Source organism: Anguilla rostrata, chromosome 7 (genome assembly GCF_018555375.3).
Source record: "Anguilla rostrata isolate EN2019 chromosome 7, ASM1855537v3, whole genome shotgun sequence".
Classification (NCBI taxonomy): domain Eukaryota; kingdom Metazoa; phylum Chordata; class Actinopteri; order Anguilliformes; family Anguillidae; genus Anguilla; species Anguilla rostrata.
Window position 1 is genome coordinate 4,276,118 of NC_057939.1, and position 27,105 is coordinate 4,303,222.

General features: G+C 48.1%; 1 protein-coding gene across 8 annotated transcripts in view; it reads left to right on the forward strand.

Moving 5' to 3' along the window:
- Nucleotides 1-27,105, forward strand: part of nav3 (neuron navigator 3) — a 284,512-nt gene that overhangs the window by 121,825 nt on the left and 135,582 nt on the right. For 2 of the 8 annotated variants that reach the window (XM_064342422.1, XM_064342425.1), the window contains exon 1: nucleotides 17,256-17,657. The exons of 4 other annotated variants lie outside the window; for them this stretch is intronic. In XM_064342422.1, coding sequence (XP_064198492.1) covers nucleotides 17,397-17,657 — 261 coding nt within the window. In that variant the 5' untranslated portion in view covers nucleotides 17,256-17,396. Of the gene's footprint in view, nucleotides 1-17,255; nucleotides 17,658-27,105 lie in introns of those variants that run through there. 2 more of the 8 variants (XM_064342423.1, XM_064342426.1) reach the window with 1 other exon arrangement.

Below are 27,105 nucleotides of genomic sequence, written 5' to 3' on the forward strand. Positions count from 1 at the left end.
GAATTTTCCCTTCCATTGAAAAATCTCAAGAAGAGTGTAATATTATAGTCTTGCACACAGATACGGCTACTATACCTGTAACTCCAAAATCATTTCAAAAGCAGTGGTTACTGAAATAGGATTTGAGTGGAATCAATTCTGAGGAACCCGATCTTACGTCCTCCCCCAACTGTCTGTCCTGACTTCGCTCTAGCTTAAATTTATTAACAGATTCTTAGCAGCTGCTGCAGAGCCCATGTAGGGTATTGTTTAGTTGAAATATGTTTTGCGCTCCATGGATTTGGGATTTTATTTCATCGCAAGACTCTTAAGTTGTAACTCTGCAGCTAGGCCTTCTGGGTAGTGCTTTATTTATTTGCAAAGCCCTTTCCCCGGTGTGACTCGAGTAAGTGCACATTTCACAAACAGACCGTTTATACGCCTGGATGTTTTCTGGAGAATTTCAGGTTGTAAGTGCCGCACTCAAAAGAGAAAAGGCGGTGCCTCACCAAGGGTTTGAGCCTCAGGATACACTCCTAAATTCAGAGTCAAGTTCTCCTAACTGCTACTCTGCCACGTCTCTCATACAAGTGTGAGATTCTCTAGGGAATGACCACTGAGCTTCGATAACCACGTTCCTGCCTGCGCATGCACGTTTTCAAAGTGTTGGTGTCTCTTTGAGATTGCCTCATCCTTGACTGTTGCTTCCTTATCTTCTCCACCCCCCCAGCTGCACGCAAAGCACATCCCTTTGGGGAGAACGTTCCGGTAGTGGTGATGTCATGTCGTGCTACAAGTGGATGTAGTTATGGACCTCCCCCCCCCAACACACACACACACGCACACACACGCACACACAGACACACACACCCACACCCACACACACATGCCCCTCTCACACTCACTCAGACGCTCTCCTCGGGGAGTCAGAAGGCGGTCCAGCACCAGCTTGCGTTTGCTCATTATCTCACCCTCCTCTCCGGGGGGGGGGCGGGGGGGGCGGGCGGGCGGGGAACCCTCATACACTCCACACCGGAGATGAGCTGTCCCAGGAGGCACTGGGGCGGGAGGCCTGTGGCCACTTTCGTGAGCGCTCCTCAACCCCGCTGTCATACAGATGCAAACGGGCTGACTGCATTTCATCACCCGTGCTCAAATTACAACCGCCCTGTTTTCAGAACGATGGCAGCGCACTGTTCATCTAAACACGACTCCCCTCATTGGACGGGAGCGATGGCAGCGCACTGTTCATCTAAACACGACTCCCCTCATTGGACGGGAGCGATGGCAGCGCACTGTTCATCTAAACACGACTCCCCTCATTGGACGGGAGCGATGGCAGCGCACTGTTCATCTAAACACGACTCCCCTCATTGGACGGGAGTGAATCTGCTCTGCCATTGCCACTGCATCCATTTTGGTTTTGTTTGGTTTTTTTGTTTTTGTTTCAGGCTGTACTGAATTGATATTTGAGTGGACATTAAACCAGGAAAGGGGTTTTAAAAAGAAGCTTTTAAATGACTGACTATCCCATGCAGAACTAGCTAATTTCTGATTTTGTGGTAAATTCTGAAAAAACTCATGTAGATGCTTTATAGAAGTACGCATAGAGAGAGAAATACAAAATATAGCAAAACTAAACATGGGACACATTAATCAAAATACATGAATGTTGGGTAACAAGATAGTAGATTTTATCAATGAAAAGATGCACTAATTGACTCTGCCTGGCCAGTGCAGAATTGTGGGGCTCTTAGTGGATTCATCTGTGATCCCCCAAACTGCGTTGTTCCATCATTCGTTCCTCCCTGTGGCCCTGATACCAGCTGAACTTTCATGTACTGCAGGATTCTCACAGCGCTTGCCAGACTCTGGGAGAACATCGCTGGCTCGGTGGTCTCCCGTGGCGATACGGGGTTGGGGGGTTGGGGGGGGGGGGGGGGGTGTACATTACTCGCTGTTCAGCCATTACCGCGTGTCCCGCGAAATAACGGGCTCTAACGCTGGACCGATTCTCAAAGGCACAGCGGAGTAAATCATCGACTGTAAATCATTGACCCTGAAGACGTTCCAGATCAGGAACAGGAAAGGAAACATGGTTTTTTTTTTTGTGGTTTTTTTTTGTTTTTTATGTGAGGGGAAATGGAAAGCTACCACAGATTGTGTCAAATCTATCTGTTACCCTCCAGCTTATTCTTGTTTCTTTGAGATTTTATTTGTTGTCTGAGGGAAAAAAAAAAAGGAATAGAGCTTCCTTTGATCCCCTAGGGTTGCATACAGACCGTGGATTCGTTTTCCCGCCTCAAATTTCATGTGCATGTAATCAGACTCTCCTTTTATGGCTTCCGCATATTCCTGTGATGGAATTGAAACATTATTCATGAATACTTATTACATTATTACATTAATTAAGGACATCTCTGAAAGGGATTTCTGAAATTGACCCTTTTACCTGAACCGGGAAAAAGGTTTGTCCCAGGCAAACATTCTTGAAACCTTTCTTTCGGTTTTTGAAAGTTTTCAAAGCCCATTATTTTTATTTATTTATTTTTCTTATGTGATAATTAAAGTGAAGATGTGAGAAGGCAAATTTTCCACACAGACGAACCCTGCTTAACTTTACCAGCCTCTTAGTCAGGAGCTGAATCTTCTTTTGTTTGGGAATGAGGATGAATCCACTGGACGTTCATTTATGGTGAAACTTTGTACTCTGTCTTCCTACCCATGTGCGCTAGCTTCAATAGCTACAGCTGGCTGACTCAGAGTAAAAACACAATCCATTTTCAGACCAAACGTAAAGTTGCTGCAACATGATGTCACCATTTGACTGCTGCCTAGACCTCATCTGCAGAGAGAGAGAGAAAGACAGTGATTTTCTTTTTTTTTTGACAATGAGGCTTGTTTCCTATTATTTAAGTTCTGCCATGGTGACTCATCCCTTTCTTCCTTTCTTGTTTCATCTGCTCTGTTTCTTCAGTGTCAGTGTCAGTGTAGATGTGTTGCTGCTCATACCCTGCCTGTGATGAGGCAATCAGCAGCGATGCTAGATCGTTGTTATGACATGAGCGAGCGCTGAAAAAAAAAAAAAAATGTAAATGTAAAACAGCTACCGGAACAAAGATGGCAGTCTGGTTCCATTTGAAATGTGCAAAAGTGGTATCAGAGACAGCTTTCATAGCTCAGGCTCATAGTCATGTGTCTGTTCCTGGCTGTAGAAGATGTTTCACACCGGGCAGTTCACCAGTATAACTGTAATCAGTACGAGAATGTTACTGCGCACTGCTTTTTGGAGCTTTGTCCATCACACAGGAACTCTCTCTGGTGGCTCCAGGATGTGTCAATCTCAGAAAGATGTTTTCCCAACAGTTCCACTGCCTCAACCAGACTTACCGTGCAAGTGGGCTAAAAGTATGGGAATTACAAAGTAATCCACCCAGACTTCAAATTACCGTTCAATTTATTTTAGAGGTTTATTTTCTACCTTCAAATTATTTACTATTTATTTTATGTTGCTCACTTTCCTTTTGGGACGTCCCTTTCGCTGTGCTTTAAAAACTCAAGTCCTGAAGATCATGCTTGATTGTCAGCCAGAAAATCAGGCCTGTTTAGTTTCTGACTTTCTGGGCACTTTGTAAAGTTTTATTTCAAAATGTCTTTGCTTTTTTCCATTTTGTACGTTTGTTCCCGCTGGCAGAAGATGGGGAATGTCAATGCTACAGCCCCTCCAAGTCATAACTTTGGTAGTAGATCAGATTGACAGGCATGACCCCAAATTGAAATGCGTTTCTGTTTGAAGTAATTTCACAGTCGGATGGTCCTGGCTTGTGTTGTGAGGATTTTTTTTGGGGGGTGGGGGGGGTCAGGGGCTGCACCATTTTGAATGTAGACAGCTCCTGGGGATTAACCTGTCATCTTGCTCCAAGCAAGCTCCAGCCCCCTTCAGGTTTTTTTTTTGCCACTCCAATGCCTCAAACAGAATTCTGGCATGTCTCCACTTTAAGTCTTTCAGAATCGTCAAAGTTCTGCAAGGTGTAAAGGTCAAAGTTCATCACTGTAGCTGTTTTTCGTCGTTCTTCTCATCTTATTATGCGTACTTGTTTTTATCCTCTCCATCCGACAAATTAACTTCTTCATTGGACTTTTCTTTCCTGACACATACAATGCGTTTGTGCATCTTGTGGATAACAGCGTAATTATCTTGGTTTGTGCTTCATACATCCAACTGAACACTTTTCCAGAGCAGAGGTTGTTGCCCTTCAACGGTGATTTTAACAATAAACGTTATATTTTGGGTGAAAGCTATAAATAGCTTGTTTTAATAAGACTTTCCAGGAGCACTAGCTAGTCTTATTGTTAGTGTTCTTTCACCTTGCCATAGCGTTCACAAATTTAAAGGCAAGCCAACAGCTTAACACGCTAAAAACTTGTGGTTTATTAATTAAGCGGGACGTAAAACATGCTTCTAGGCCGTGCGAGGCAAGAGTAATTAGATCCCTGGAATCGGTCGGCCCTTGTGAATCGAGCCGCGCTGCGTTTCCTGCGGAGGCCGGTCAGAGCCGGTCCGTGAGGGAGGGCTAATAGCTCGCCCAGCCGCTCCAGGTTTTGATGACGCCGGCGAAATCAAAGGGCACCAGGTTTTTTTTGTTTATTACAGTTTTGCTGAGTGCTGCTGAGGTCGGGGAAAGGCCAGGCTCACGGCTTCGCCTGCTCGGGCTGAGCATGAGCGGCGCGGCCTGTGATGCGTTTTGTAAATGATCGCCCTTCTCTGCTTCATCATTCACTGTTGTTTAGACCCCCCCCCCCAGACGCCCCCAGCCCCTGCATCCCGGCCGTGAAGCTGCCCCTACAAATCGCGGGCATTCATTGAAATTTCAGGTGGCTGCGTATATTGCTTTTTTACTTTATTTGTGAATTCATAATGTGATGCATGCTACTTTGCTGTTGCATATATCTTTATCTTTAAAGAAAAAAAATTTTTTTTAATAAAAATTGGCCCGGGCATCGTATAGTATTGTGGTCAATATCGTGATAATGTTACTGCCTTGTGTTGACAGAGAGGTTATCTTCCCTGGTTGTGGATGGCTGGTTTTGTGAACAGGAGAAGGACGTTCGTTCGTTCTTATTCTGTGCGGATTTCAGTCAGAAGAAGAAGGCCGCCAGTATTCTTCACGCTTTTTGTCATATTTTTGGCGATTCCCCGAAGTTTGTCGAAGCGCAGCTGATTTTCCACGGAGGCTGGTGTGACCACAGACCTGAAGAACACGCTGGAAGGCACGACCAAAATTACACCGCAGAAAGAAATGTTTATTTAAAAAAAAAAGTGGCTGAGTTGTGCAGGGCCAGGGTTGGAGTACAGGGCAGTGTGGGGTTCGAGGATGTCGAGCCCGGAACCCAACCTCACGGCTGCCAGCTGCCACAGAACATACCCACACAGGAAGAGGGGGGCTGCTCCGGGGGCTTGTAGAGCCGTCCTCTGTGGCACTGTGCCCAAATTAGCTGCCGTAGCAACAAGCCAACCTACAGGCTTGCATGCACCAGAATGACTTCTGACTCTTTGCTGTTTGATTGAGACGTCCGCCTGGCCAAACATAATTCTACCCAGAATTCAGCATGGGTGTAGATTTCAGTGCGTTGGCGGCAGCTTTTGTTAATAGCTTCATTTTGTTAATGGGTTTTGTACTAATTGACCATCATCTCTTAAATATAGGCCAAATGTACGGTAAGGTCTGCTGTGTCGTGGGAGAGCGTCTGGGTTTGATTAAGTGCGAATTTCAGCCCCCGACTCTGACCTCCCTGCCCACCCAGCTTCTTAAATAACTGGATAATCTCTTCAGGAGATCCATTGCATTTTATAGGCTGCAATAGGCAGTCCCAAAGCAGTCTCAGACACACAGATGTGCGCTGTGCATCACCGCTGCGTGTGCTGTGCATCACCGCTCTGTGTGCGTGAGATTACCTTCGCCTGTGATTTACAACACAGCCACAGAACGAAACTGACATGTCCTGTCTCCTCTGCCACTAGAAAAACCTTCCTCTCTCCCTCCTAATATCTTAAGTTGCTTTTTGGCTAAATGTATCGGGTGCCCACTCTCAGGTCATTAGTTAATTAAGCTGCGAGGGATTAAATCAGTAAATTATTTAAGGGAATTAATTTTGGTTGTGATTCAAGTTTTTAGCTTGGTTGTGAAGCTAAAACTTGCCAGCAACATGAAAAAAAAAAAAATCAATTAGTTTTTTTATGACTTAATCTCCTGCTTTTACTTAACTAATGATCTGAGTGTAGGCTGCCATGTACATTTTTTTTGTAAAGAGTTTTTATGAGGCCGATGTACCATTTTTGTGAAGCAGGGTGCAAAGTGAATATCTGAAGTTTTCTCAGTACTTTTTTTTCCTTAAAAGAAAGCGCCTCGGCGAAGCTTCGCCATCCGAAGGAGACCAATCTTCACTTTTGCTGTCTAGTGGCACGCAAAAGAAAGCTACGCCCAAGGCTGTCGATTTTCTGCTTCATTTCCACCCTTTCCTACGGGTACCTTTACCACATGTGGCTCCCCTGCGAAGAAGGACAACCAATCCAGATAACTTTTGGCACACAGAAAAACAGTTGTTTACTCAACTCCACTCAGTATTGTCCCTGTTTGACTCCCAAGTCTACAGTTACTTCCGGGTGAATTTCAAATTTGCAGTACACTGTAGGTTCTGTGACATCATTGACCGGTCCATTCCATTTTCTGAGATGAAAGCTTGCGAAAAATAAGGTGGAATAGCGGTTGTAATTGGTTCAGTTCTGTCTGAAGTATAAGTGCACTTTGATACTGTTTACTGATGTTGGCTTTCGTAGTATAATCAATCGAAAATGCGTTTTCATAAAACAACCTACTGCTGGGGATCTAGTTTACACGAAAAGCATAACACAGTGTAGAAATAAAGATTTTTTAATTTCCCTGACCCCCCAGAGCTTTCAAACGGGGTAAAAATGAGCCCTTGATTAAGACAGATTTGTTGAATCCATTAGTAAGTTGTCTGCTTTCGGCTCAAGCTCTGTTTAGACTATTCGAGGGTCAGGGGAACATTGTGCATTGACTCAGCCTGAGCTTGCAGTTGCAAAAGAGCATTACAAAGGCCTTCGCACAGACAAAGTCCATGACATTTGAGGGCCTTCTATTCTCCTTTAATAAGGGGACTTTGATCACAGAGGCTCCAGAAGAGGATGCCATTAAGCTTTCAACGTGCCTCGTCCAATAAGATCAAGAGTCCCCTTAATGATCACTCCATATATGGGCGTAGTGTTTGCAGAATGAAGTGGTGATGAGCAGTCATGTCATATAAATCCATACACTGAGATGGAAGTTCCATATTTTCAAAGCATCATAAGTGGGCTTGTTTAATGTATATAATCGTCATCTTTATAGTAATCATTGTCATCACCCGCCACCATCATCCATAATTCACCATCACCCTTCATCTATTATGTGTTTACTCGTCATTCATCATCATCATCATTATCATCACCACCATAATTTCCATGGAGGCCAGATGGTGTAGGTTGCTCTCTTCTAGTACTCTAGTCTCCAGGAGGTTGTTTGTTTTTTTTTTTAAGGTGGTGCCCTCCATCTGTCAATAAAACCCTCTGGCCCAGAATCTCATTGGCCTTATTTTACTGCCAGAATGCTAATTGTAGGACTTTTTCTTTTCAAGACAAAAATGGACAATGTGTTTCCATCAATCCCATATATGCCATACTTTTCACACATCAACACATTTGCATATTTAAAATGGATCCATATTATAGTACTTCGTTTTAAGCACATGTTCTGCAACCCTTCAACAGTAGATGGCTGTTTATTATTTGCCCTTATTTTATGCTAATATTATGTATAGTTGTGCATGATGCACCACAAATCGATACTGGGCAAACCATCACTGCGCTGTTTTCTGTTCAGTCTTGTTCCGCAGTTCTCCCAGTCAGTCCTAGAAAATAAAGCGTTCAAAAGTGCTGAGAGGGAACACTTGTGTCTGCCAAGTTGTACAACAGTTGCCTTCCCTCTACAAGTCAAGAGTGTGTACTCAACAGGGCCTTGGTGCCAAACAAGGTCCTAAAAACACACAGCCAGACACACACACGGTGGTTACTGTCACCGGGAGGAGTCTTGGAGCTCATAGATCAAACAGCAGGCTGCGTTGTCGTGAAGGATTTAGGGCTATGACGTAAATGTCGCTTTAGGCTTGAATCCTGCATCCATTTAAGGATGTATGTTAGGTGAGTTAACCCAGGGAAGGTGCTTGGTTGGACAGGCAAGTCAATGTGATCTGGTTTGGAGGACATACTTTGTTCTTGGTATGTCCCAGCTGAACACATTTTGACTATTTCTTCCTGAAATATTAAAATAATGTCAAATCCATATTATATGTATGTGTTAAATCCATTGCTATACTATTCTCTACTAGAGATTTTCAGGCAGCTTTTCAGACAGTGCTTAGCTAACATTGAAGCAATGCTAGTTGTAAAATTGCTACATAAATAGGACAATTGAGTTGGATCCGCAAATGTGTAATGTGATTAAATTACATTGCATTGCCGTCATTGTATTACATTAAATGCCAGAGGTCTGGACAACATCGCCACAGGAGGTCTTTAAAAAAACAAAACCAAAGAAAAGAAAGAACATCTGGACATGACTGTTGGGCTTGATGCGCATCTGTGGAGATGAGCGCAACCAGCCGCTCCATCCGTTCTCCCTGGAATTCAGCCAATATTAAGATGGCCTTTTTCCAGGTGAAACTCGAAATCGAACACAGCCGTGAATGACAGGGAGTGATTTTTGGCTGCTTGAAGGCCTTGGCTGTCACCATATTAGCTGGACTCTCCAGGGCTGGTGCTTTGGGGTGTGTGTACGAAAGTGGGTGGACGTTCTCGGCCACCATGATGACTCCCTGTGGATCGAGGCATAAGACTCGCTCCACTTCCAATAAGTTTGGTTTAAAAACAGAGGAGGGAAATGAAAAAAAACAAAACAAAAAAAAGTTGCAGGAGACCTCTGGTGTGTTTACTGTTTAGCTGCAAACCGCATACAGCTGCATGGGGCTGGTACTGAAGCACTGTCGTTTTTTGAACAGATAATGAGAGTGGGGGTGGGCCAGGGGGGGCAGGACAGGCATTGATTTAACGCTAATGGAGATCTGAGATGAGGCAGGAGTGTGGTCTGTAGGTCCAAATTAGGCCTGGCTGTGTTGTCTAGATCATTCTGTACTTGTACGTGTGCACTCCACAGAAAAAGGGCCACTTGCTTTAAAAGCTTTTTTACTCCACCTGCAAGGCAAACATATACTTGCGCAGCATCACCCTTTTAAACATTCATGTATTACCTCATACATTTGCAGTCACTGCCAGAATGGAAGGAACAGTTATTGTGGATCGCTTTGAACCGGCAGCATACGATTATGTTGTGATGGCTGAATATGATATTTTATCACGAGAGCATTGAAATAGTTTTCAAATATTCAACTTCAACAGGCATTTTAGAACAGAAAACAACGTGGCTCACGACTCTTCGGGATCACCTCACAACCAAAATAATGAACTTTTATCACACCACAAATAGCCTCAACCAGGTGACCTTAAGGGCCTTTGGAATTCAATTCACTGTGAAATTTAACTTATTAAAAAGATAACATGGATCAACAGACATCCATCCATTCATCTATTATCTATACCTGCTTATCCTGGTCAGGGTCATGGGTTGGATACAGAATTTAGTAAATAAGCATACAGTATATCACGCTGTGAATCTCTATATAATGACCCCCTAACAACAAACAACTTGCTTGATCACGTGTGTTTTGTGTGTTTTAACTAAGACTAGTGCACAAGCATACTTTCAGTCAATGAGGATCATTGTCCAGTCAGTGCAAGTCCAGTGTGACCGTTGCTCATGACTGATCCTGTTTTACAGTGAATGCTTTTGTGTCTGTCTTCGAAATGAAGGGTTCTTTAATCTGTTGGAATGCACATCTGTTGAAGTACTGTAAACAACTTGATGGAAAAAGGCTGCTGTGCTACTAGACATCTTCTCTGTGGGCCTGGATTACGTTTATTCACACTTTTCTTTAACTTTGAGTATCAAATTAGGGTTGAAATGAAAACCTACAGGATGGTAGATCTTCAGGAACAGGGTTGGTTGTCACTGCTCTAACTGTTTCCTGCTTGAAGCCCGAAGCAAAGTAGTGCTGAGTCTGCTGATCTAGGAGGGGAATTCTGGGAAATCTGTTGTTGCTGGAAGCGGTGCTGCTTCACCAGTAGAGGGCAGGCTTCCCTCTGGACCAGAACAGAAAACCAGTGCCCCAGTGAAACGATGGCCACTGTGCGGTAGGATTTTCCATCAGATCTCCGTCTTTCCGCTAAACCTCGCCAAATGTATTGGCAAATTGTGATTGTTTCTACCTTTACCTGGTCTGTTGCTATTGCTTCTCTCTCAGACCAAAGACATTTCTATTTTCTATTGTTTTGTGTTTTTTGTAAGCATTCAGTAAGCAGGTTAAATCGCCCTAAGGGTTTTGGAGGTTCCAATGTCACAGTATTGCAACACCCAACGATCATGCAAATCTCACAGCTTTGCTGGGACGTTCTGGCATCACGCTTCCCTTTGAACAGCATCACAACCCTTTTTTACATTTCGGGGGGAAAGATGCACAGTGCACAGGCCTTGATCTCACCCAGGTGGGTGCTGACTGCACCCCCGAGAGACTCCTGCGCTCGCTGTGGAAGTTCAGGTGTGTTCTATCATATAAGAGATTTGATATTTGAGATGGTCCTTGATCTTCCCCGATCACCTAGATATCTCTTGGACATGGATCGGCCACACCAGTCATGTTCTCATCAAAGCATACCCACAGTCCCCGCCCCCGCCCACCCATATATGGGTATTGTTTTTCAGGAGTCAGCTGCTTGCACAGTCACACCTGCCATACAGGGAGGGGCTATCCTCCCAACAAGGTCAACAGGTCCTAGTCCTCGCCTCCAAGCTTTCTCGTCCACTGCTGCTCGTCGCAGGCTTCAGTGATCTCCATAGTCTTGTGTTCAGGCCTGGCCTGCTCCGCTCAACTCAGTTCTCAGTGTCACATTGACCCCTGCCTCTAGGACTGGGGTCGATGGCCTACTCACCATTTCACACACTTTTAGGTCAGTGTCCATGCCTCTGTGTTTACTGTTCATTGTGGCGGGGCCTACTGTTTAGTCTAAAAAAGGAAGCCCACCACCATCACCTCCTCCCCTGCTGCTTGAATTTTAGCCAGAACAGCTGCGCAGATTAGGAAGTGAAGCGAAAGAGGCATCTTCCATACAGTAACGTGGGTTGGCATGGACCAGGGTGAATTTCAAAGAAAGAAATGTGTTTGCAGGAATGGAGCCCCCCCCCCCCCCACAGCTCTATGATCTCCTTTCATTGAAGTCGACCGCGATAGCGGCCTTCGCTGGCTAGCATCTCGGAGCCGCGGGGTGGAAGCCTGCGGGTCGAACCCGAGCCGCTTGATGACTGACCACGTGACAGGACGCGGCGTGTGGGGCCCACTGAGACGTCGTGAGCGATGCCCGGAAACAGGAAACAGGAAATGGAGCCTTGTCTTCCTCACTTCTCCAGACATGCAGAGCTGCGGTTTCCTCGCAGGAAGCAGGAAGCTCCTTTCTTTCACTTGCAGCGTTGTCGTTAGCATTTGCTCTCCAACAGGCACGGGCTGCAGCACAGCCTCATCATCATATGGAGAGTGACCAGCACGCGGTCGATACTCTTTTTATGTTTTAAAGGTATGTTTAAAAAAACAAAACAAAACAAAAAGAAAAAAACCCAACCCAGTTTATATTGCTTCTGAAAGAGGAATTTTTCACGTTCTGTTCCTGGCCCCTGGCGAAGCAGGGCAGGTTGTTCCCTCACTGAAACATAATGGCTGAATTAAACATTAGAAAACAGTCTGCGCTCTCATGGTCTCCAGAAGCTGCGAGGCATGGCATGTTTTCTAATATCCTCATGTTAATTATTCTCATTTTTCTATTTCTCGCTCAATTTTCTTGCAATGCTGCTGTTGTATTGTAATACTTAAAAACTCAAACGCTTTATTTACTTATTTTTTTAGTTTATTTTTTTTGTGTATCATAGACACACCTGTCTGTGCAGAGAGGGTCAAAGATTAGCTGGTATTGACAAATCCATGGTGACTCAACACGTGCAGGTTTTTGTCTGTGTGTGATTCCTCTATGTGCAGAAGATAACGCCCTGTTGCCAGGTGACTGGATATCACCTTTGGGTTTTTGTGTCTTCTGGGCTGATGTCGGTTGTCACTGCCACAGTTCAGATTTGATCTCAGCCGATAATCTGCTCAACGCGTTTGCCTTCCCGGAACGTTCTGTTCCTGTGTAGGAGATACTGAAACGGGGATGGAGAGAAGCCCGGCTCCTGGCGTCTCTGTTGACTGGGCCTCTCCACACCGCCCTACCTTGCCAAAGAATGCTACGTTGGATGGTCACCGTGGTTTCTGTGGCCTCATCAAGTGGATGATACCACACAAATTACAAAGAAATGACCGCTGTTGTGAATTTAGCCGTTGTTGGATTACAGGCCAACATTCCTAAATGACAGCAGAGACCTCTTCCAGTCCTGTGTTACACCAGCGTTTTCTGGGGTTTTGCTACATGCTGCAGGTCTGCAGAAGTCTTGACCTCAGTTTAGCCATGGAGTCGGAATGGCTACATCCACTGGACATTCAGCATCATCATCATCCTCATTAATATGATCATCACGATCATCGTTCTCCTTAATATGATTGTCGTCATCGTCATCATTTTCTTAGTAACATACAGAACACAGTAAATGATACATGTTGAATATTACATGTTAGGAAGACTGTTCATTATGGCCCATTCTACTTAATAAAAAATCCAACTACTTCCTGCAACATTGACCATTCTGCCCTATACTGTAATCTAGATGATTTAATGCAATCTTGACTAATTGCTTTTAAATGCCAGTGAAGGGGCAATTGCATTGATTGAGCTGGTTATGGGGCACTGTCTGTGGTTCAAGGGGATGCGTCCGGGGTGTTTTAAGTGAAATTAAAAAAAGAAAATAGGCAGAAAACTTTGTTCATTGTGGCCCTTACTGTGCAAAGTAATCCGTTTAGTGTAGAGGGAGGCCGAAAACTGTGCGTAAAGTATTGCAGTTGGAGCTGAAGTTGGCTGAGCACATATGGCTTTGGAACCTGTGTGTTTGTCCCAGATTCTCAGTTTAATTCATTGCTTTCCTCAGTGTGTGTGTGGGGAACTCCAGTCCGGTGGGGTCCGTCCCCGTGCTTTCACCGTTTCATCAATGCCCGAATGTTCGATGCTGTTTTTAGTAACTTTAGAAAGTTTTACCCATTCCTCGCCTGGCGTTCCGGAGGTGGTGAAACCGGTTGATAACCGAACGGTTCCCGCTAAGATCTGCCGCCGTCTGGTTGCCGTGCCAACGGGAAAGCCTCCCTGTCTGAGCCGCAGGTTGACGGTTCGTTCGGTAGCGACGCTGGAATTGTTTTCGACCCACGCCCTCAACGCTTCGCGCCGAATGACCGTAGCCGCGACCAAATGGCTTTCTCGAGAATGTTGCTGGTGGAACAGCGTTAAAAATCTACGGTCACATGGTCGTGAGGTCACAAAGCGGAGTTGAGGGGCTAAAAATATTGCTCGCTATCTTGGACCAAACAAGAAGAGGCCGTTCCTTCTCTGAAGATGTTCATCCGAAGGACTCCTCGCTGAAATGGACGGGGCTTCTGTACTTCAGAGGCTGAATTCAGTTGTTATTATCGGTCCATCGTGCCAGCACGGCTGAAACCGAAAATAATCTTTGAGAAAATTGTGACCGTTTACGGTTACGCACAGATTTTTTTGCTCTCCTGAACCATCCAGGACGGTTGTTCCTTTGACTTCGCTGTGCTTAAGATTCTGACAAAGTGGAGGTAAGCAAAGACATTGTTATTGCTGCTGGTGCCGTCTGTTTGTTGCGCACTGAAAGCAGTTTGGTGTTGCATTGTGGGAACTGGGCTTTCTTACCAGGACGGTTGCAGGTTTCAGTAGGGGGAAGTTCTCAATCTTCAATTTTGAGTGGGCAGTCAGCTGCAAAGACTCTATCAATCATTAGCAGTTAGAAGTCAATTTGTGTATTTATTGATTTTACAATGTACTTTAAATAATCACATTTTCGGTCGGTCCTAACAATATTGGCATTGCCTTACATCCATTGTATTGATTATAATGTTTTAATATTGAAAAAAAATTACTGATGGTCTGTTTTCAATTGTATTTGGAGCGCATTCTAACCTGCGCACTGTCAGTGAGTTATCACTGCTGACATGATGCAACAGTGATAGAATTTGTATGTAGATTGGCTCATTTGCATATGATATGTAGTTCATGAGGATTTTGGCAGCCCTGATGTTTTACCTCAAAATCTAAATTTCTAATCTTGTGACTCACCATAAGGATAGCTTTGCTGTAATTGATGTCATCTTAGGGACTGTTTTTGCACTTGCAGTGCTTTGCCACCTAATAAAATTCGTACTTTTATAATTTGGGGATAATAGGATAATAAAATAAGATAATTACACGACTGACCTTTTCTGCTTGCACCTGTTGGGAAAAAAACCACCATCGTATCAGATTGCCACAGGCTAGATAAAAGTCTTGGAATCTGGACAGGTATCATCCAAAATAAGTAGGCTAGGCCTAAGTTTTGCACACTAAGGACATTAAGGGCCAAGTAACTTACATAACTTTATAAATAACTTTTAAAATTGCAGTTTTATGAACTGCTTAAATGAACAGCCTGAATTTGTTATGGTTCCTGGCAGTATAATAACCGCTTGCTCACAGAGGGAAGAGGTAGCCTAACTACACAGTGACTGTTTGGTGGCCCTGTGATGTCATTCACCTCCTAGAGAAAGCTGTTATAAGGGGGGACATAGTGATGTCTCAAATTTCACACTACACCCGGCATATCCATGTTCTGGGACAAGGTAACGCAGAGTCAGGTCAGTTGTGTCACAGGTTACAGGTATAACCTGCTGTATTTGTTACACCTGTAGCTTGAGTTAAATGCATGCACTGCTCCCCTACCCTTGTTGCTGCACTTGGAAGGAACACACAGAGTCACATGTTTAAATGGAACACCAAATCAGCATGCTTATGCACACAAACACGTGTGCGTGTCACATGCAATGCTCTATGGAAGCGGATAATCAGTTAATTTCTTATGGAGGACGTTTTCCCTCCTAGAGGCACTTTCCTCCTAACTGTTTCCACTAGGTGGCGCCATTTAGACTTTCCCTGCTTAAAACAAACGCAATGCAAAGTGTTCCTGAATGAGCGCATCTTCAAAACAAATAAATAATGTACAGGTATTGAAATGGGGTTAGCGTACCTTTTAGTTTGATCAGTCATATCTTACAAACGATAACTTTGGCTAAGCTGGTACACACAAAGAAGGAAAATATCCAAGAATATGGAAACAATATCTGACCGCACAGGAGAGAGACAGGCAGCGAGTGGGTGACCATTGAATGCCGGCCTTGCTGAACAAAACAACACGTTGGAGGGCTTATCTTTGGCCATACCAAAATCCAGGGGTTTGTCCTGTTTGTGCTGGTATGGGATTATAAGCGGTTTGAAATGTTCCTGCTCGGTGTGTCTGAAAATGTGTTACCCACTCCCAGTGTATCGATAAAGGTGACGTCCAAAGGAACTTGTGGATAAATAAGCTCAGTCTCTCTCCTTCAAAGCTGCGAGCGGTGTTGGAAGTCCATCCGCTGTCAGTCACCGCTGTCAATCACTTCCAAGAACCAATCAAAAGACTTTGTTCTCCATCCACTGGTTAAAGGCCGTGAGCCGTTGATAGTGGGCATAAATTCTACCGACTCCAGACTTCATGAAGCTTCACACTATCATTACTACATAAGTGTCTGTGCTGAAAATGCTACATTTCTTTGCAAAGTGCTCGTCAATCTTGGCAGTAGTTTTTTTTTTTTTTTTTTTGACCCCCCAGAGGACTTGGTGAGAAGGGATACGTCTCTTTACTTAACCGCTTGGGGTTATTTGATATTTGGGGAATCCATGAGGAGAAGTTCTACCACCACTGCCTTGTGACCATTTCCTGTCTCTGTTCCTGCCTTGTGACCATTTCCTGTCTCTGTCCCTGCCTTGCGAATCATGTTTCCTTGGGACGACTGGAACAAGAGGGTAACAGACCCCAAAATGCACACACAAATACTTTCCACACACCAAACTCTTTCTGGGAATACATTTTTTTTTTTCCAAAAGTTTGTTTTTTTTCCCCCTAATGTTGCTTCTCTTTTGGTTTTTTCCTGATGACTTGAGAGAGGGGACTGTTCTATCTGCAACCAGGAAGGCAGTGAGTAACAGTTGCCAGTGATTTTGACAGTTTGAGCCAGCATTTGTTTTTGAAGTGAGAGAGAATGTGAGAGAGCGAGAGCATGAGTGAGACAGAGAGAGAGCTACACTAATATGCCCCCCCCCAGCCAGCTTAGTTATATTGTGAAGCTCTGTTTGAGTGGGAGGAGGAAGAGGGTAGGTGTGTGAGAGAGAGGGAGGGGGAGGGTGTGTGTGCCTGTGCTGGAGAGAGAGAGAGAGAGAGAGAGAGAGGTGTGTGTGTGTGAGAGAGAGAGAGGGGTACAGTAGAGGGTGTGTGGTGTGTGATGTGTGTGTGTGTGTGTGTAAGACACAGAGAGGCATATGGGGGTGTGTGTGTAGACCAGAGGCGTACGGGGTGTGTGTGTGTATACCGAGGCGTAGGGGGTGTGGGTGTGTGTGGAGAGAGGTGGAGGGGGTGTGTGTGTGTGTGTGAGAGAGAGAGAGGTGGAGGGGGTGTGTGTTGGGTGTGTGTGTGTGTGGGTGTGTGTGCAGGGGGTGTTGGGTTGGGTGTGTGGGGGTGTTGGGGGTGTGTTGTGGGGGTGGTGGTGTGTGTGTGTGTGTGTGTGTGTGTGTGTGGGGTGTGGGTGTGTTGTGTGTGTGTGGGGGGGGGTGTTGGGTGGTGTGTGTGTGTGTGTGTGTGTGGGGGTGTTGGGTGTGTGTGTGTGTGTGGGGGTGTTGGGTGTGTGTGTGTTGGGGTGTGTGTGTGTGTGGGGGGTGTGTGGTGGGGGTGTGGAGCAGTGCAGGCTGCCTGCATGTCTCTCTCAGAGCCGGCTGTAGAATGACTCCGGCTCCTCTCCGCTCAAGGACTTCTCTGGGATCAGCGGCTCTCCCTCTCTCCTCCTCTCCCCCTCTCCTCCTCTCCTCCGTACCCGGGGAGGGTCCCGGCTCTCTTTTCGCCTCGCGCGTGGGACAGGGGGAGTGCGCTCTCCCCCCTCTGGCCTCGCCCCCGCCTCCCGCCTGTCGCTCCGGCGGCATGCCGGTTCTGGGGCTTTCCTCGAAGCTCCGACAGCCCGCCGCGGCTTCCGGAACCTTCCACCACCCGGGCGTCCCCGTCCCCGTCCCCAGCCTGCGGGGGCACCGTCCCGGGACGGCAGCCTCCAGGGGGGCGGGCCCTCCTCCTCCTCCTGCTCCTGCGCAGTCTTGTCAGCTGTCACTCAAATCGCCCTGCGGGCACCAGGAGCGGGTCACACCCCTTGGACGGGACGAGGAGTCGGAAGAGTGCAAGGTCAGCAAGGTCAGTTGCGGGGGCGGAGGGGGGGGGGGTGTTGGCGTCGCCCCGCGTCTCTTTACCTTTGACCCCCAGCGTGGGGACGTGCGTACTCGCCGTTGTCGCGTTAGCGTGAGCTGTTTTAGACAGCGCCTTGCATTCATTAGCACGACGGGCGGGCGGGTAAACAGCTCTGGGGTAGAGTTCCCAGCCCGAGCTCGCTTTGTGCTGTCGATTTAGGCTGCGTTACACAAAGGCTTGTTTTGGCTTGGACTGTTTTGCGGAAAAGTGCGTTGAGCAAATAGCAATTAGCAGCAGCAGGTGTCCTCTGTCTTTCTGACTTTGCTCACTTCTGAAGCTTCGCCCTGGCTGTGCCTCTGTCAATGTTTGCAATTACACAAATATGGGTAATCTCGGAAAGATGTGGTGCTCCAAATCTGGGCTTGATTTAAAACTAGCATCTTACCATATGTGTGTGTGCATGTATATGTGTGTGTGTGTGTCTGTGTGTGTTTGTATGTCTGTGTCTGTGTTTGTGTGTCCATGTATGTGTGCACCTGTGTGTTTATGTGTGTTCGTTTGTGTGTTTGCGGGCGTGTGTGTGTGTGTGTGTCCGTCCGTGTGCAGAACAGTGTACCATTTTCCTGAGAAGATAAAGATTTCTATCTGTGAAATGAACTGCGCTGTCTGTTTGGAAAGCAATGCATAGTAATCGCAGGTCCCCGTGGAGCCCCATTTGAAACGGACACGCTGTGAATTTCGGGAGTTCCCTCTTCCCCCATAGTGTGCCCTCTCGGACAGGTCGCCAGCGTCACGCCCTCTCCTCCTGCCCTCGGGACCCGTGACCCGGCCCGCCTGGATCCGATATTTCGGACGGCGCCCGGCTCGCACCCCCTGCCCTTAACGCTCTCCGCCGCGCCAGACGGCAGACGCCGAGCTCTCGCCGAGCTCTCTGAGAAGACGGTGTGACATTTCGCAGAATGCGCTGCGGGTCACAGAGGAGAGGAGAGGAGAGGGGGGAGGAGGAGAGGAGAGGAGAGGAGAGGGGGGAGGAGGAGAGAAGTTGTATTTTTTTAAAAACATCTTAGTAAAGGACGTTTTTTCCGCACCTCGCGTTTCCTTGTGTTTCTGTGAGACGAAAAAAAAAAAACGTGCAGGCCTGTTCGGGTCGGCTGCTGGCTGGTGCGGTCGTCTGTCTCGTCTTTGGCTCACGTAAGAGTTCACCACCTTTTTTTCCCCCCCCCTTTGTTTTTACATTTAAAAAAAAAAAACTGTTAACCAGCTCTGGAGGGAAGGCTGATTTTTTTCCCTAAGGGAGATGAGTGCAAGATCAAAGCTGGTCTCTGAATCAGACTCTGGGCCGGTGTAGGGGGGTCCCTGAAGGTCAGAGCGTGCGCGTTTCATCGCACCCCTCCAGTCGTTACCCTCTTGTTTACCCGATGTCAATTACAAAGCTGCTCTTACGGGGCGCATTAGCGGATCGCGGCTCTCCTTTGAAGCGGGAAGTGAATCGGGGTACGCCCACGCCTCCCCAGAATCCCCCCCCCGGGATCTGGCCGTGCATCATCAGCTTTTGGCATCACGCCTCGCCCGTTCCGGTCGGACAGTCGGGGTCTCGAACCCGGGGACAGGGCTGCCGAACGTGCCTTCTGCACTTTCACCGAGCAAATGAGGGCGCTCCGTTACATCTCGGCCTGTCGGAGAGGATCGGCGATGACTCAGGGCCCGGAGAAAATAATTGGCTTATTATTTCGCTTGTGTTTCAGTTCACCACCGAGCGGTCGATAGAGCCTTTATTTGAAACTGTGAGTCAAACGGTTGTTCAATCAACTCAGTGAATCACTATGACTCGGTGAGGAGCGGAAGAAGGATGACATGCATGCGATGTTCTTATTCAGTGACACTTATCATGAATCAGACTCAGTGACTCATGAATCGGTGTGTTTTTGACAAGTGTCTCCCCTTCGTTTGTAACATCTCAGCCTCTTTCTTGCATCTTTAAGTGACACTCGATTGTAATCGTCGTCCTCTGTGAAATTTTGCCTGTGTGCGTCGTACCGGTCTGGCATTGTTTTGCTGTCATCAGTCTTGACGTTGCTCGTGCTTTGAAGGTTCATCTCCTCCACGCTCATCTGCGAGAGCATCGTTTAACGGTTTCGTGCTGAAGGTTCGCCGCATAATTGCCTAATCAGTCACAAGTTTGTGCCGGCTGCCCAAACTGTTGCCGAAGTGCTGAAATTCATGATGACGTGCGCTCACTTATTCGTCCGGGTTCGTTAGGAGACTGACCTCACTGAAGTGTGGCCAGGGGGATGGCCAAACAAAAGGCCATTGTTTTTGCAATGTGAAATATTGTGTGTGCTTACGCATGAGAATGGGGGTTTATTTATACCCAGGAGTTCAGTGTACTCTGCAGAGGACCGAAAGCAAAATGAGCACATCCTCCGCTCAGCGCTTATGGGTGGGGGTCTACAGTACGCTAATCGAGTAGCGGTACAGCAGCCGATGTCCTGGAGCGTCGTGCTAACGCGTTGCTTGTGACTCCAGCATGTGAGCACGCTCATCGTGATCCTCAGCGAACACGGGATGCCGCGCGGTAATCGTTATCGCGCTAACTCGATTAGCCGGCGGCTAACGGGCGAACGGGAACATTCAGAAACTATTTTTGGGTTGGGGTGGGTGCAGATTTAGCACGGCGGTCTGTTTCCTCTGTCCACTCAGTTCCAGTGACTGCACCGCAACAGCAGAAGTGTCTCTGGGATGCCTCTCCGGTCCGGTGGGTTGTGCGCGGTTGAGAAACGTTTCGGTGAAATAACGGTAAACTGTAAACGGTAAACGGTGTGGGAACAGCGGCCCTCGGGAGCTGGGAAGCGGCGGTAAGTCATTTATGTGCCTTTTGTCGGTGGAAGGGGAGGATGGGGGGATTTTTCGCAGCCACCTGAAGAAGCAGCTGCGTCCTCCTCAGGGATTGTCCTCAGTCACTCCCCAGCAGGGTGGGGTGGGGGGGGGGGCGGCTTTGAGAGGCGAACCAGGCTTACGTTTCCTCGTCATCATCTACCTTAGGGGGGCGACTAATGCTGGTGTGAAATGACATTCTTCTCCTGCTTTGATGGAGGACCTGTTTTGTTTTTTTTTCTTTTCTTTTCTTTTTTGAAATTGAGTTTTTTTTTCTTCAGTGCCCACTCCCAGGCACACAGCCCTCTTTGAAAAGCCAGGGATGGAGATGGGCCAGGTGCCCGTGTCTAACACTGGACTGTAATATGGGTTGTAAAGAGCAGTAAATGAACTCTTGAATGCCTGTACCATGATGTTACCGATGAGAAGCACTCCATTAGTGAGTGATACGTGGCTCCCTCTCTCTTATCGTGTGCATAGCTTGTCCATAGCTTCATATGGAGTTTAAATTCATATATCATCGCCTACCATTTTTGTCAGTGCTTCCCGCTAAGTGATTGCAGTGCTGGTGATGTGTCAGTAGGGGGCGGTTTTCTGGTGTCACATCTCCTCTGCGTGTCCGCCACGAGCATTCAGTGGAGCGGGTTTGGAGCTCAGTGTCGGGCGAAGAGTGGATTTGTGAAAGCAAAAGGCCCTAAAACGGGAATAAAAGCAGCTGAGTGGGGCCGCCGCCCGCTGTTCCCTGGCCCGCGGGGACGCGTGCGGGGGGGATCCCGTTAGCCTCTCCCCCATCCCTCCCCCTCCACCTCTCCCAGCAGCGGGAACCCCGGTATCGCCTCCATGCAGCCGATTTAGCCTTCAGACGCCCCGCCTTACGGCGGCATCCCTGCAGCCGGGAGATAGGATTACCGCCCAGCGCCAGCCAGTCACGGATAAACTGCGCCTACACGCCGTCTGTCTGGCACGCTTACCCAGAGTCCCTTTCTTCTTAATGCGCATCCACTACGGTTACAAGGCAGGACTCTCCAGGAAACTGATTTAACCTCCTCACGCCTTTTTATGTACCTGGATCTCAGCTAAGATGATAAAAAAAATTTTCAGCATTTTTTCTTTCTTTTCAGGCAGAATTAGAATTGCGCCTGTCAGCCTTGTATCAGCTGAAGAACACTTTCTCCTCCGGTGAACTTGCGAATGGTTATTTTCCACACAGCCCATCATACTGCGCTACAGGAGAGAGCTAGCACCATTTGGAGTGCACATAACCCGTGAAGGCCTGGAAAGCATGCTAAATTCTGTCAATCTCACTGGTCGCAGTAGCTCGGAGCTACGTTGTCTAGGCACCTGATGTAGGTTGAGGTCTGATCGCCTCAAGATTCTGCCTACTGAGCAAGACTCCTAAATCTCCTACCCCATTCCTGGTGAATGCGAGGCAAGTCCTTGATTAAGCCTAATAAAAGTCCATTGCACCATTCATCTCTCTCGCGTCCCCTGCTCTGACTGGTTTGACTGCGCCTGTTCGGTCTCATCGGTGGGGAACGGGGGGGCACTTCAGAAGCCCTCGGCCCTCAGCAGGAGATGCAGACCTCGCCGTGTGTAAGCAGAGTGTAAACACAGCGTTTCAGTTAACAGCGTAGAGCATTTTGAAGCTGTGAAAACCGTTTGGGGTGTGCTATATCTTCCCGATTGACACTAAGAGGAGGTGGAGGGGGCGGCCGGCAGGGGAGTCATGTCCCAGCCATGAGTGGTCTGCTGGGGGGGAAGTCCTTATGTGGAAAAAGAGCAGTCCTGGAGAGCAACACCAGGCTCCAGGCTCCTCCGGCATGTGCACTTGGTGGGGTGGGGGTGGGGTGGGGTGGGGTGGGGTGGGGCTGGGGGGGTGTGTGGTGGAGTCTTCTTCTTTCAGGGTACCATTTTCAGACACAATGGTTCCTGTGCTGTCTGGAGAAGAAAAAAAAAACGGGACCTGCTTTGCTACATTCCTGGATAGTAACTCTGAGCACCTAAGATGTCTTTTTTTGTTAGCTGGGGGTGGTTGTGATAGCTGCTTCTTGAAGGTTACCTTCATCAGGCACTGTGGGTCCCCTGGGGACGACACTGATAGCTTCTTCCTGGAGGTTAAACATCTCCGGGGAGGCAGGGAGGTTCTCCTGTGCCTTCTGCAAACAGGGATGGATTTCCTACACGCGTCGACAGATAAGGGAAAAACGTGTTCCGAACGTTATCTCCCTCGGATGAAGCTCCCCCGATTCCTCCCGCAGATATCTACTGATACATCAGCCTGGTCTCACCTCCCGCTCAGTTCGATCTGATTGGCGCTTGAGGTGCGGGTCACGTACAGCTTCGCCTTCTAGTCCCTCTGTTAGCGCACGTGACGTGACACCCCCGCCCCCCCCAGGCGGCTTGGTTATCGGTTTTGGGTTCAACAGGAGGAGAAAACAGAACCCACGGCAAGCTGTAATTTAGCGCGGGGGATTTGGGAAACAAACATCCTGTTTGTGCCGGGGGACCGGTTAGCGGGAGACCGCAGCCCGCGTTCGGCGGCGCCTCTGCTGGCCGAGTGACGGCCGCGTCGAAAACGTGCTCAGTAAGCATCCCGCTCGCATCGAATGGGCGTTTACTGTACCCTGACCTTGTGTTGACCCCCTGTCCATACGGGCAGTTATCCATCACTTAAAGAACGCCCTTTAGCTTCAGCGCATTGTGTGTGTGTGTGTGTGTGTGTGAGTGTGTGTGTGTGTGTGTGTGTGTGTGTGTGTGTGTGTGTGTGTGCGCTCGCGCACTCCACACTTTTAGATTTGTAATCAAACTATTCATGCGTGGTCAAAGTACAGATTCTCATTCTTTGTTAAAGGGTTTAAAAAAAAAAAAAAAAAATACATTTTCGTTTCACCGTGTAAAAATGACAGTCCTTGCGGGGTTTATGCTAGTTCAAAGGTACCGCAATTAATCGGTCTGGAGAAAGAATGCTGGTCAGCCCACCTCGTTTGTTTCTCGTTTGATGACAAAAGAACAAAAGATTCAAAATGGCATGCAGGACGCTGACCCCGCACTCATTAGAATGGGAATGTGTACAAAGACGTAGGCTGAACAAGACTGCAGTCTTACTGGGATCCCCACTGACTTTTAATGTTCACTTCCGTCGTTGCACATGTAGGATAACATCACCCTCGTTCCTCAGCACGTCCAGCTGGTACTGGATTACAGCTCATGGGCTACACGTGGACACATCCATGAAAGATTTGGCAAAAGAGTTACCAACACATTAAATGGTGAATGAAACACCATTGTTTAGCCTAACTAGCACAGCTTAACTAGCTTAAATTGTTGCTAAGGTGGGGGAGGGGGGGTTGAATTTGTCGGAAAGAACAGTAGCATCGATATAGCTGCTTTTGCCTTCTGAATGCCGCACAATTGAAATGCCTTTCAGAAAAGCATTATTTCGTTTAAAACCCAAATTGTGTGGCCTATCCGAAGCTGTGGCCCTAAATGACTGCACTGAGTGTTTATACCGGCAGCCAGCTCTGTGTCCATCCTCTCTCATCCCTTTCACTCTGTTAAATACCCACCCCCCCTCGCCCCGCCGCCAACCTCCAGGACCTCCCCGTTTTGTCCTCTTTGAAGCCTGCTTTATAAATCAGCCCGGGCTCGGTACCTGCCCACTCTGTCACCCTCCCTGATTGCCACACAGTTTGGCCCGGTGCCCTCCCCCCGTCCGCAGGGGAACGTCTGAGTGACCACGGTGCAAGGCCTTGTGGGTAATTACAGAGCACCCGAGAGCAGAACGGCTATCCGTCACGCCTGGCGTGTGTGTGTGTGTGTGTGTGTGAGAGAGTCGGGAGTGTCCCGTACTCTTCCAGTCGGTGAGTCAGGACTTACGGGGTGCGGACCCGGCTGCGTCGTAGGATTTACCGTCCCCCGGGTCCCCGAGGGGGGGTTGATGGGGTTCCTACGTGAGGAAGATGCGCCGTGAAGAAACAGGCAGAAAAACGGCGGTCGTAAATCCATGCAGATGTTTCCACATCTGCCACATTTTGTCGAATTTTCAGAAACTATTGAGCTTTTGAGCTACGCCTTACGGTGCACTGTGGGGCCCCCTCTCCCCAAGTGCATTGTGGGAATATTCGCTCTGTTTAGCGATGTCTCTGGTCACGGTGAATGTACTGTGAAAGTGTTGCGCTGAGAGCCGCTCTCCGCTAACGCTTGCGTGTGAGTCCAAATCGATTCTGAGGTCCAGGAGACGGTAATGGACTCCAGACACTCAGTGCACCTGTGAACAGAGGACTGCGGCTGCACTAAAATGATTATTTGTGTCTAGAGGCAGCAGAGGGAATAAAACACAAAATTTCATTAGCAGACACGAGGGTACGTTTCGCAAACCCACACACAGAAATAAACACACAGGTGGACAGATTAACCGTGTGCGCACACTCCCTCACCTCTCTCAACCCACACCCACACACACACACACACACCTCACCCCCTTCCTCTCCCCACACACACCACCCACACACACACACACACACACTCACCCTCACCCCCCTTCCTCTCCCACACACACACCCACCACACACACACACACACACACACTCACCCTCGCCCCCCTTCCTCTCCCCACACACACCCACCCACCCACACACACACACACACTCACCCTCACCCCTTCCTCCCACACACACACCCACCCACACACACACACACACACTCACCCTCACCCCCCTTCCTCTCCCCACACACACCCACCCACACACCACACACACACAGACACAAACGCAAACCCGACTTTATTAGCATAAACAGTTCCATTTCAGTGCACAGTGCAGTCTGTTTGATGTTTGATCAGATGTATGAGAGACACTGTTGGAGAACGACTGTTTTTCTTAAAAGCATCTGTGGCTGACTCACAAATGTTTTGGATTATATTTATGTGTGTGTGTGTGTCTACACACACACACACACACACACGTACACACACGCACCCACACGCACACACACATACTCACATACACACACACACGCATACACACACGCCCACACACACACACACACACACACTTTACAACACCAGAGTCCATGTGGCCAGTGAAGTCCCCCTTCAGTGCCCAGCTCGGATGAGTAGCCTGAAGCTCAGCGCGGCATTGCTCTTTAACGCAATCCCCCGACAATCGCTGCCGCCGCTGGCTATTTCCGCCACCGTAACACCGCACTTAATCTCTCCCCCATTAAAGGGCGCTAATACCGCCATTAAACAGGAAGCCTGTGCAGTTCAGCCGGCCCCTGGCGTCCGGCGCGGGACCGTAATGGGCCCTGGACCCGTTCCACCGAAACCGAAGCATTAGCGCCGAAGTACGTCCAGCCGAAGCTGCGCTGCCCGCCGCTGACGGACGATACCCGCGTTAGCGGCCTGCTGGTACGGCGGTGCGTGAACACGGGAAGGTCCGGCAGAACGACTCTGATTGGTCGGTTGTGCCATTTTATCGGTCCAGTTTAGCTGCTTTCGTTTCCTTTTCCCTTTCGTCGTTGTGGCTGGGGGGAATAAACCTGGATTTGGAGTACACTGAGCAAAGTACTTTTTTTTTTTTTTTTGCGTCGTCGTCCGCGGGATCGTTTGCGGCTTGCGTCGAACGTTGTTTCCGTGGTGAGGAGGCTGTGCCGGATTCATTTTTATCGCCGCACGCCGCGATCGGTTTCATACTCCTGCTGAGACTGCCCCGATATCCCTTCATTCCGATGCCTTCCAGAGCACAGGGCCCATTTTGCAGACCCCGTCTGTGGAGGACCCCATTTTTGCAGACCCCTTCTGCACAGGCCCCATTTTGCAGACCCCGTCTGTGGAGGACCCCATTTTTGCAGACCCCATCTGCAGAGCTCACGCTGTTGCAGTCAGGGGTGAGAGCGAGTATGAAAGTACAAAAGGGCTCTCAGGGGCAAGGCGTCTGCCAGGCTCTTGTGCAACTGAAAGGCCTTACGGTGGCGCCAGCGATGGCCAGGAGGACTTCCCATGAGGCAGTGTGTCATCGCCCGAAGAGGCGTCGCTGGGGAGGAGGTGTTGTAGAGTTCTGCCAGCACAGTTGGCTGCAGAGGTAGATAGGCCCCAATTGGTCAGTAAAACAGGTGAGATTCAAATATCTCTCACCCTTCTGGGCACAGTGGGGTCTTGTTTCCCTGTCCTCAGAGTGGAAGTGAATGGACAAAGTCAGGCTTTTTCTGCGCAGTGGAGTAGAGTAACTCTTGATTTACTGCACCTGGAAGACAGGCTCACGGGGTATCTGTGCACTTTCTGGCCTCGGACCAGCGAGGAGGAGACAGTTTGGCATTCTGGGTAGTTCTTGGATCTCTGCGGTGTGCTACGCTCGGTGTCTGAAACTCATTATGGTAAAGTGATTGGCAGTGGATGGTGGGGGTGGAGGAGGACCTGTGGGACTCTGAGTGCTTAAAACCTGGATTGTTCTGAAAGTTGCACAATGTTTCATTCTAACGAGGGACAGATCATAGCATTGAAAGTGATAGATAGTGAAAGCAATTGCGGGTACCTGATGATGCAAGTTTTTACTTGTTAACAGGATATTGATTTTGGAAAGGA